At 42.0% G+C, this 12,555-nt stretch overlaps 1 protein-coding gene across 1 annotated transcript in view; it reads left to right on the forward strand.

The window, feature by feature from the left end:
* The window catches only part of LOC129814336 (lysine-specific demethylase 4A-like), a 33,773-nt gene extending 31,436 nt beyond the window's left edge, over positions 1–2,337 (forward strand). The window contains exon 22 of the mRNA XM_055867410.1: positions 414–2,337. Coding sequence (XP_055723385.1) covers positions 414–554 — 141 coding nt within the window. The 3' untranslated portion in view covers positions 555–2,337. The remainder of the gene's footprint in view (positions 1–413) is intronic.
* The last annotated feature ends 10,218 nt before the right edge of the window (positions 2,338–12,555 follow it).

Raw genomic sequence — 12,555 nt, forward strand, 5'->3', positions numbered from 1 at the left:
GGCACACCTTTTAATTGAAATGCATTCCAGGTGACTACCTCATGAAGCTGGTTGAGAGAATGCCAAGAGTGTTCAAAGCTGTCATCAAGGCAAAGGGTGGCTACTTTGAAGAATCTCAAATATATAATCTATTCTGATTTGTTTAACATTTTTTTGGGTTACTACATGATTCCATATGTGTTATTTCATAGTTGTGATGTCTTCACTATTATTCTACAATGTATAAAATGGCAAAAATAAAGGAAAACCCTGAAATGAGTAAGTGTGTCCAAACTTTTGACTGGTACTGTATGTAAATGTTTTTCTTCAATTCTATTTATGATACATTGATACTACCTTTTTAATGGTGCCACCTTAACTCATAGCTAAGCGGTCACTAACGTTCTCATGGCCTGTGTCTCTCACTCCTTCAGTCCAAGGCATCAGACATGCGCTTTGACGGGATCTTCACGGAGGAGGAGGTGAAGCAGGGCTCCAAAAGACAGCGAGTCATCAACTCCCGTTACAGAGAGGACTATATCGAGCCTCTCATATACAGAGCTATCATGGAATAACCCTCCTCTTTCTCTACTTCCTTATAAACTCACCAAACACCCAGAGAGTGGGGCATCTCTGGGCACCCACAGCCTTGACAAGTGGCTCCAACCCTGGGTACCAGTACGAACAAACTCTCCCATGTCCCCTGGGCATTTTTGTAAACCACGGCTGGGACTTTAAGGGAGTTTCTGCTCTTCATGAACCCCCCCCCCCCCCCACCCCTTATTTCTGTGAATGCTATCTTTATCCTCTTTTGCTGAAATAGTTCAATAAAATATACAAGTTGGAATTGGAACTACCCATTGAACCGGAACGGCAGGTTTTTATTTATATATATATATATATATATATTAGAACAATTTTTTTCTTCTAGATCTTGCGATGACTACCTGCTCAACTCTAGAATTTCATGTCTGCATTAACTCCTGCCCTCTTTGGACAATTTGTTTCTCCTCTGAACTTGAGGTGGCATTTTAATATCAAGCTTTACTCATCCAAAAGCATTAATTGGTCGACGAAAACAATGGTATTTCACAATGCAGGCCATTATTTAATCCGATTTTCAGTAACATGCTGTTGACTGATTTATTTTTAATCCCCAAACATGCTTTGCTTTATACTCTTTGCAATACATACATTCATGGACTTCATAGGAATGTGCAGGTTTGATAATGTCTACTGTGACAATAGGAAGATAGAAGTTAGTAGCCCAAGCCTTAAGTTCAAAGGGCAGTGTTTTCTTGTTAAGTTTAGCTTTACAACTTTAAAGCTTTGGATTTATTGCATTTTAATTTATGTAAGTGGTATGAGTTTGAGAATGCATCTGTTTGATACCACAGCTCACTGTGCTTACAATCTCCGAATATCCCCAAGATGTATTTATTTGTTATGATGATAGGTTTTTGGACGCAAGTTGGTTCTCGATTCTTGTTATTGTTTTTTTGTAAGCCATCCTGGGTTGCATTGGTAGTGTGTGTGTATATATGCCATAGAGAATGAACAAGAGCTTCCCTACATAGTTCCCATTATGGCGTCTTAGATTGCACCGGGAACACCATTGAGGCAATCTCCATTTTGAAGTAGTACATTTTCTTCACGATTGGCTAATCCCTCCTGATGACCTGGCTGGACATGACTCCAACAGGTTTACCAGGAGGAATCAGCCAATGAAGTTGGAAGTCCCACTCAGTTCAATACATTTTAGTGAGGCACATGCTAAAATGGCCTTGAGGCCTCTGTCATTCTCTATAGTATATGTCAACATGGGTCAACGTCCTGCTCCTGCAGCAAAAAGCACTTAATTCTCTCCCTAAAGTACCCATGGCATGTCTATTATTGCTTATGCAGGTGGCCGTTAAGTTCAGGTACATAACTGAGCGTGTGCAGAAAAGTTTGTGTTGGTCAATTACAGCCTAGGTGTATACTAGTTGGTTTGTGGTCCTATCACAACCAGTGAGAAAAAAACTTTCTGCAGTTATAGGAAAAATATATTTTCATATCATTAGAAGAATGTTCTTCCTCCTAATGCTTTGTCGAAGTTCCTTGTTGACATAAATCGTTACCATCTTTGGATAGTATTGTATATGTAGCTAATTTAAAGCTGTAAAGTCTATCTCAGGAGGACACACACCCCCCCCCCCCCTCCAGATCTTGAGCCGCACCGCTGATTTCCGTTTTGTTTCCATGGCTACTGTTTGAAGCGCTTGGATTGATTTGGTATGTACACGGGAAGCGTCAACTATGTGCATTACATTTCTAAACATCAACTGTTGCAGTAAAGACCGAACTGAGAAAAGCTCATTTCACGTCTCTTGTTTCCTGTCCCCTTCATACACTAATTTCAAACATCCTGTCAGACATAGTTCACTTGAGTAATATCCTATTGAAAGATATACACTCACCGGCCAGTTTATTACGTCTACCTGTCTATACTGAACAAAAATATATACACAACAATTTCAAAGATTTTACTGAGTTACAGTTCATAAGGAATTCAGTCAATTTAAATAAATGTGTTAGGCCCAAATCTATGGACTTACTCAGTCAAGGGTTTTTACTATTTTCTACATTGTCAAATAATATTGAAGACATCAAAACTATGAAATAGCACATGGAATCATGTAGTAGGCAACAAAAAAAGTGTTAAAAAATAGATGTTAGATTTCTTCAAAGTAGCCACCCTTTGCCTTGACAGCTTTGCACAACTCTTGGCACACTCTTGGCATTCTCTCAACCAGCTTCATGAGGTAGTCACCTGGAATACATTTCAATTAACCGGTGTGCCTTGTTAAAAGTTAATTTGTGGAATTTCTTTCCTTAATGCGTTTGAGCCAATCAGTTGTGTTGTGACATGGCATGGGTGGTATACAGAAGATAGCCCTATTTGGTAAAAGCCCTATTTGGTAAATGACCAAGTTCCCCCTAAAACAAAAAAAGATCAAGTCCATATTATGGCAAGAACTTGCTCAAATAAGCAAAAAGAAAGGACAGTCCATCATTACTTTAAGACATGAAGGTCAGTCAATCTGACTGCACTTGAAAGTTTCTTCAAGTGCAGTTGCAAAAACCATCAAGCGCTATGTTGAAACTTGCTGTTATGAGGAACGCCACAGGAAAGAAAGACCCAGAGTTACCTCTGCTGCGTGAATCAGGCCTTCATGGCCGAATTGCTGCAAAGAAACCACTACTAAAGGACAACAATAAGAAGACTTGCTTTGGCCAAAAAACATGAGTAATAGACATTAGACCCATGGAAATCTGTCCCAACCACAGTGTCTGTGTGAGACGCAGAGTAGGTGAACGGATGATCTTCGCATGTGTAGTTTCCACTGTGAAGCATGGAGGAGGAGGTGTGGGGATGCTTTGCTGGTGACACTGATTTATTTAGTAATCAAGGCACATTTAACCAGCATGGCTACCACAGCATTCTGCAGCGATATGCAATGCCATATGGTTTGTGCTTAGTGGGACTATCATTTGTTTTTCAACAGGACAATTACCCAACACACCTCCAGGTTGTGTAAGAGCTATTTTATCAAGAAGGAGAGTGATGGGGTGCTACATCAGATGTCCTGGCCTCCACAATCATATGACCTGAACCCAATTGAGATGGTTTGGGATGAATTGGACCACAGAGTGAAGGAAAAGCAGCCAACAAGTGCTCGGCATATGTGGGAACTCCTTCAAGACTGTTGGAAAAGCATTCCTCATGAAGCTGGTTGAGAGAATACCAAGAGTGTGCAAAGCTGTCATCAAGGCAAAGGGTGGCTACTTTGAAGAATCTAAAATAAATATTTTGATTTGTTTAGCACTTTTTTTGGTTACTACATGATGCCATATGTGTTATTTCATAGTTTGATGTCTTCTATTATTCTACAATGTAGAAAATAGTAAAAAGAAACAAAAACCCTTGAATGAGTAGGTGTGTCCAAACTTTTGACTGGTACTGTAAATGGGTATTATAAACATGGACCGGATCCAATATTCCTTTGATAAATTGATGATTTGTGATCTCATTTCATATGACCTAATCTGATATAAATCAGTTTGTATAAAGGAACATTGGGAGAGGCGCGTCTCACCATTCGGGACTTGACTCGTTTGGGCAGCTCCTCGTCTAGACTGTAGACTTCTTCCCTCTTGGCAGACAGCGACGACCCGGCAAAGGGTGGCTACTTTGAAGAATCTAAAATATATTTTGATTTGTTTAACACTTTTCTTTGCTTACTACATGATTCCATATGTGTTATTTCATAGTGTTGATGTCTTCACTATTATTCTACAATGTAGAAAATAATAAAAATAAAGAAATACCCTTGAATGAGTAGGTGTGTCCAAACTTTTGACTGTTACTGAATGTGGTACCGACGGTCATACACGCTCAATGTTGCTTTGGTCACTCATTTAGCCAATTCTAACAATTAATTGAACAGTAACTGAATGCCTCGATGCATGCTTTATATAGCAAGCCACGTGACTCACTGTGTAGGAGTGATCCATTTTCATGAACGGGGTAGTGTACGTAATAAACTGGCCGGTGAGTGTATATCAGAAGATATACACTCGGATCGTATCATTGCATGAGACGAGTGTTCCTCCAAAGATGGCTTGCCCAGTGCATGGCTGCCCACCCTGGCCCGAGGCTAAAGAGCCAGAGAAGCTGCCAACAGAATTACCAAGCACTGCCAATTAGGTCCCATGAGATAATTGCATATAAGAGCGTAATAAGAATAAAAGCATCCAAGGCCAAGCTGTGGACTCAATTGTTACCACTCTCTATCTCCTCTCTCCATGTCATTCACTCCGGTCACAGGCATTCCGGTGCCACCGTCATTCAGTCACTCAGAGAAGGCCACTTCATCCTTGCAGGACATAATTTGCCTAATAACAACCTTGAAAATGTTTTCATAAGCCAAAGAATTTGAAACAGTTATCATCTTGGGTGCAAGGATTATGGATTGCAACTGGTACTGAAACGGCATGGAGGGGAGACCGAGATTTCATAGTTGCTAGTGTTATTACAAGGACTGTGTTTGACTATGTTAATATGTCATATCAGCACAGTTTCTACTATACGAAAAGAAAGTTAATCAGAATAAAAAAATTTCCCTCTCATTGAAGATAACAGTTCTCTGGTTCTTCTCCTTGTCGGAAATCAAGACCAAAAATTCAGACATTTTCATCCCCAACTACAAGATTTTCAGACAAGATAGAACGGCCAAAGGGGGCGGTGTTGCAATCTACTGCAAAGATTGCCTGCCGAGTTCTGTTTTACTATCCAGGTCTGTTCCCAAACAATTTGAACTTCTACTTTTAAAAATCCACCTCTCTAAAAACAAGTCTCTCACCGTTGCCGCCTGCTATAGACCACCCTCTGCCCCCAGCTGTGCTCTGGACACCATATGTGAACTGATTTCCCCCCATCTATCTTCAGAGCTCGTGCTGCTAGGCGACCTAAATTGGAACATGCTTAACACCCCAGCCATCCTACAATCTAAGCTTGATGCCCTCAATCTCACACAAATTATCAATGAACCTACCAGGTACCACCCCAATTCCGTAAACACGGGCACCCTCATAGATATCATCCTAACCAACTTGCCCTCCAAATACACCTCTGCTGTTTTCAACCAAGATCTCAGCGATCACTGCCTCATTGCCTGCATCCGTAATGGGTCAGCGGTCAAACGACCTCCACTCATCACTATCAAACGCTCCCTGAAACACTTCAGCGAGCAGGCCTTTCTGATCGACCTGGCCGATGTTTCCTGGAAGGATATTGATCTCATCCCGTCAGTAGAGGATGCCTGGATATTTTTTTTAAATGCCTTCCTCACCATCTTGAATAAGCATGCCCCATTCAAGAAATTTAGAACCAGGAACAGATATAGCCCTTGGTTCTCTCCTGACCTGACTGCCCTTAACCAACAGAAAAACATCCTATGGCGTTCTGCATTAGCATCGAACAGCCCCCGTGATATGCAACTTTTCAGGGAAGCTAGAAACCAATATACACAGGCAGTTAGAAAAGCCAAGGCTAGCTTTTTCAAGCAGAAATTTGCTTCCTGCAACACAAATTCCAAAAAGTTCTGGGACACTGTAAAGTCCATGGAGAATAAGAACACCTCCTCCCAGCTTCCAACTGCACTGAAGATAGGAAATACTGTCACCACCGACAAATCCACTATAATTGAGAATTTCAATAAGCATTTTTCTACGGCTGGCCATGCTTTCCACCTGGCTGCCCCTACCCCGGTCAACAGCACTGCCCTCCCCTCTGCTACTCGCCCAAGCCTTCCCCATTTCTCTTTCTCCCAAATACAGTCAGCTGATGTTCTGAAAGAGCTGCAAAATCTGGACCCTTACAAATCAGCCGGGCTAGATAATCTGGACCCTTTCTTTCTAAAACTATCTGCTGAAATTGTTGCCACCCCTATTACTAGCCTTTTCAACCTCTCTTTCGTGTCGTCTGAGATTCCCAAAGATTGGAAAGCAGCTGCGGTTATCCCCCTCTTCAAAGGGGGGGACACTCTTGACCCTAACAGCTACAGACCTATATCTATCCTACCCTGCCTTTCTAAGGTCTTCGAAAGCCAAGTCAACAAACAGATTACCGACCATTTCGAATCCCACCATACCTTCTCCACTATGCAATCTGGTTTCAGAGCTGGCCATGGGTGCACCTCAGCCACGCTCAAGGTCATAAACGATATCTTAACCTCCATCGATAGGAAACAATACTGTGCATTCATTGACCTGGCCAAGGCTTTTGACTCTGTCAATCACCACATCCTCATCGGCAGACTCGACAGCCTTGGTTTCTCTAATGATTGCCTCGCCTGGTTCACCAACTACTTCTCTGATCGAGTTCAGTGTGTCAAATCAGAGGGTCTGTTGTCCGGGCCTCTGGCAGTCTCTATGGGGGTGCCACAGGGTTCAATTCTTGGACCGACTCTCTTCTCTGTATACATCAATGATGTCGCTCTTGCTGCTGGTGATTCTCTGATCCATCTCTACGCAGACGACACTATTCTGTATACTTCTGGCCCTTCTTTTGACACTGTGTTAACAACCCTCCAGGCGAGCTTCAATGCCATACAACTCTCCTTCCGTGGCCTCCATTTGCTCTTAAATACAAGTAAAACTAAATGCATGCTCTTCAACCGATCGCTGCCTGCACCTGCCCGCCTGTCCAACATCACTACTCTGGACGGCTCTGACTTAGAATATGTGGACAACTACAAATACCTAGGTGTCTGGTTAGACTGTAAACTCTCCTTCCAGACTCACATCAAACATCTCCAATCCAAAGTTAAATCTAGAATTGGCTTCCTATTCCGTAACAAAGCATCCTTCACTCATGCTGCCAAACATACCCTTGTAAAACTGACCATCCTACCAATCCTCGACTTCGGTGATGTCATTTACAAAATAGCCTCCAAAACCCTACTCAATAAATTGGATGCAGTCTATCACAGTGCCATCCGTTTTGTCACCAAAGCCCCATATACTACCCACCACTGCGACCTGTACACTCTCGTTGGCTGGCCCTCGCTTCATACTCGTCGTCAAACCCACTGGCTCCAGGTCATCTACAAGACCCTGCTAGGTAAAGTCCCCCCTTATCTCAGCTCGCTGGTCACCATAGCAGCACCTACCTGTAGCACGCGCTCCAGCAGGTATATCTCTCTGGTCACCCCCAAAACCAATTCTTCCTTTGGCCGCCTCTCCTTCCAGTTCTCTGCTGCCAATGACTGGAACGAACTACAAAAATCTCTGAAACTGGAAACACTTATCTCCCTCACTAGCTTTAAGCACCAGCTGTCAGAGCAGCTCATAGATTACTGCACCTGTACATAGCCCATCTATAATTTAGCCCAAACAACTACCTCTTTACCTACTGTATTTATTTATTTATTTATTTTGCTCCTTTGCACCCCATTATTTCTATCTCTACTTTTTTCTATCTCTACTATCTCTACTTTTTTTACTTTTTTTTACTTGCTATATTGTATTTACTTCGCCACCATGGCCTTTTTAAATATTTTTATTTATTTATATATATATTTTGTTTGCCTTCACCTCCCTTATCTCACCTCACTTGCTCATATTGTATATAGACTTATTTTTCACTGTATTATTGACTGTATGTTTGTTTTACTCCATGTGTAACTATGTGTTGTTGTATGTGTCGAACTGCTTTGCTTTATCTTGGCCAGGTCGCAATTGTAAATGAGAACGTGTTCTCAATTTGCCTACCTGGTTAAATAAAGGTGAAATAAAAATAAAAATAAAAAAATGTCTCAGAACATTGTGTTCTTTGAACAGGAAACTTAGGGTGCTATTTTCTGTGATGTTTCTTGTCTTCTTCGATGAGCAGTTTACTCTAGCTTTCTAGGCGTGTCAGCTGATATACTGTATGTATGACGCCACGGTGCCAGTAAAAGTATTAGGCAGCCATAGACTAACTATGGGTATGTAAAGGAAATGACTCAAACTCTGTGCAAGTGAGTGACAGACAATCTTCTACGGAAGTGGAATCGTTTTGTAATTGGTTCATTCAGTGTGTCATTATTCTACAGGCAGGGGATGCGATATGTAATAATCATTCATTATATACTGTACTGACTGCTGCCGCAACTTACATTGATTTATGTGCTGGGTCGACCTCTGAATGTTTCCCAGGTATTGTGTGTGTTCTACTCAGTTCTAGTTCTATCCTAGTAGTCCTGCCATGGTCCCATGCACCACACTTCCTGAGCTCACCACACTAGGCCATTGTGCTCTTCCTCCCCAAGCCTGATTCCGCTCCCCTCTACCACTGAAGCAGACCTGGCATGATGCAGCTACTTCAGGTCCAATTACCACCCACACCTTGATTCCTCACCCCTCTGTCTCTCTCTCTCTCCCCTCGCTCTTTCCCTCTCCATGCCACTGTCGAGAAAAACTAGCACTGAAAACCCAGGAAAGCAAACCTTTCATGAGATGTACAGGCACTGCATAAATGGCCTCAAAACCACAGAGGGAGTTCTGTCAGGTTTCTGTCTCTGTAGGGCAGAGAGAGACCTGCTGTGAGGACTATGTTCAGATGGCAGGGAGGGAGGCAGGCAGGTGGCTGGTTCATCGACTCTGCTCAGCTCTGCTTTTCTCCAGGAGACTGACAGAGAGCCACCTGCAGCCAGACTGGCTGATGAGCATCACCTTTGGGCCGGGGGCCCTCACTCCTCACCCCTCCCCCGGCCTTGGCGGAGGATCATATCAACATCTGCTGAAGGACGGGCAGAAATGCCAAGCCTTGAACTGTGCAGCTTTGTTTGCCTTTTCCATGTGTCTCTGCCAGATGGAGAAATGTGTGTGGTTATTACTTTAAGAAGGATTTAGTTATCATAAGATCACCTGCGTCTGAGAATTATAAAATGAGAGGAAAACCACAATATGTCCACATGAAAATACTTTTCGAAGTAAAAGTATATTGCCGTTTCAATTGATATCAAAAACCCCAAAGCTGTTGGATGACTTATGTTGTATTTCTTGAGCAAAATTTGTAATGACTTGGGCCTACTTAATACACTTTACATTTTAATACAATACATTTTAATTTAGGCATCATCCCAAAATAGGCATCATATTACATTGGAAAACTTTTCATTAAATATTGTTGCAATGAGGATATTAAGTGGGGCAACTTACTAAGTGTACGCTTCCTACTCATACTGTAGGCCATATGCATTTTTAGAGATCTTGTTAGTATTTTTGTGATTTTCTTTAGCTTTTTTCATTACTTCTTTTTGTCAAACCCACTGAATTACTCGATAGGTATCAATGTGCCTGTGTTATTCATTACACTGCTTACATTCAGTAATACTAACATAAACCAGTCATTGACGAAGCCATCGATCAAGGGAAAACATAATCCCTATTACCTTTAATGCCCAGTTTCCTGTTTCACAGACCACTCATTTTTATGATTTACAATAAATGCAATACACTGTTTTCTGAAGAAAAGGGTTTTAATCAAAGGAACTTTGCTCATAGCCAAGTATAACAAAGAAATCAGAGCCATATATAATGGTTTTGGTTGAAACCTCCATTGCCAGAGTCTCTCAATATTATGCTCTGGGGAAAAGCAAGTGGTTCATTAGGCTTGATTGTTCCTGTAGTTCCATTGTGATTGGCTACAAGAGGTCAGAGCGTGTGGGTGTGTTGGATAGCTTCACAATGAATAGGAGAGCCATACTGAGGTTATGAATTACCCAATGACAAACCAAGACCAAAACTAAGAATAATGTGATTTAATAAAGCTAATCTGAAAGTGTGGGAGATTGGTCATGGGGGCAAGACAATGGAGAATGTGTGAATTCTTACGAGAGGTGAAAGGGGAGAGAAGTCAATCAATCTATGTTCAACATAATCATCAGGACTATGTATATGTTGAAATTGCGTAGAAAATTCCACATAGAAATGTTTTTCATCCTATATTCAATTGGTTGGGTGAAATTACTGTATGTTGAATTTTAGATTTGATTAAACACATTTTATTTGACCTTGTTTCAATGTTGTGTCAACCTAAATAGAGGTACTGAATATTTAAATAAAATGTGAAACCACTGTCCGTGATTTCTGCCTAAACAGTGACTCCTACATAAGAGAGGTAATGCACTTCAGTGAGAACAAGTCTACCATCCAGATGCCTGCCTCTATGTACCTTGCTTAGCTTTGGAAAAGAAGCTGTGTTCTTTTTCAGCTGAGCTAACATGGCAACACATTAAAATATTGATCCGCTTCCGTACTCATTTGTGTAGACTACCTAAATAACTCTTCTACTTTTCTTGCACAAGCTGTATGTGAAAGTAAATTCAGAGTGAGGTTGGGTTTATGTTGGCTACATTGACATCTGATTTGCCCAACAAAGGACACCATCATTCCAGTGTAGAGATGTATACTATCATTCGTCCATGGTTGATTGGATCTTTGGAAGTTTAGAAGTAGTTACCATTATCCCTATAAATAGGATGCCAAATTCATGATATTAATAATACACTTCACCTTTGAATATTTAGCTTTGGATTTTGGATATTTGAATATACAGTATCACTCAAAAGTTTGGACACACCTACCTCATTCCAGGGTTTCTTTATTTTTACTATTTTCTACATTGTAGAATAATAGTCAAGACATCAAAAGTATGAAATAACTCACATGGAATCATGTAGTAACCAAAATATTGTTAAACAAATCAAAATATATTTCAGATTCTTCAATGTAGCCACCCATTGCCTTGATGACAGTTTTGCACACTCTTGGCATTCTCTCAACCAGCTTCACCTGGATTGGTTTTCTAACAGTGTTGAAGGAGTTCCCACATGTGCTGAGCACTTGTTGGCTGCTTTTCCTTCACTCTGCGGTCCAACTCATCCCAAATCATCTCAATTAGGGTTGAGGTCAGGTGATTGTTGAGGCCAGGTCATCTGATGCAGCACTCCATCACTCTCCTTCTTGGTCAAATAGCCCCTACACAGGCTGGAGGTGTGTTGGGTCATTGTCCTGTTGAAAAACAAATTATAGTCGCATTAAGCGCAAACCAGATAGGATGGCGTGTTGTTGCAGAATGCTGTGTAGCGATGCTGGTTAAGTGTGCCTTGAATTCTAAATAAATCACTGACAGTGTCACCAGCAAAACACCCCCACACCAGCACACCTCCTCCTCCATGCTTCACGATGGGAATCATGAAAGCGATGTGTTATTTCATAGTTGTGATGTCTTCACTATTATTCTACAATGTAGAAAATAGTAAAAATAAAGAAAAACCAAGCCTCCTGGGTGGCGCAGTGGTCTAAGGCACTGCATCGCAGTGCTAGTTGTGCCACCAGAGACTCTGGGTTCGAGCCCAGGCTCTGTCGCAGCCGGCCGCGACCGGGAGGTCCATGGGGCGATGCACAATTGGCATAGCGTCGTCCGGGTTAGGGAGGGTTTGGCCGGTAGGGGTATCCTTGTCTCATCGCGCACTAGCGACTCCTGTGACAGGCCGGGCGCAGTGCACGCTGACCAGGTCGCTAGGTGTATGGTGTTTCCTCCGACACATTGGTGCGGCTGGCTTCCTGGTTGGATGCGTTAAGAAGCAGTGCGGCTTGGTTGGGTTGTGTTTCGGAGGACGCATGGCTCTCGACCTTCGTCTCGCCCGAGCCCGAAACGGGACTTGTAGCGATGAGACAAGACAGTAACTACTAACATTTGGATACCACGAAAAAGGGGTTAAAAAGAAAGAAAAACCCTGGAATGAGTAAGTGTGTCCAAACCTTTGACTGGTATTGTTGTAAATGTATTTTTTCAATTGTATTTATGATACATTGATACTACCTTTTTAATGGTGCCACCTTAACTCATAGCTAAGCGGTCACTAACGTTCTCATGGCCTGTGTCTCTCACTCCTTCAGTCCAAGGCATCAGACATGCGCTTCGACGGGATCTTCACGGAGGAGGAGGTGAAGCAGGGCTCCAAAAGACAGCGAGTCATCAAC

The sequence above is a fragment of the Salvelinus fontinalis genome, chromosome 17, assembly GCF_029448725.1.
Source record: "Salvelinus fontinalis isolate EN_2023a chromosome 17, ASM2944872v1, whole genome shotgun sequence".
In the NCBI taxonomy this organism is placed as follows: domain Eukaryota; kingdom Metazoa; phylum Chordata; class Actinopteri; order Salmoniformes; family Salmonidae; genus Salvelinus; species Salvelinus fontinalis.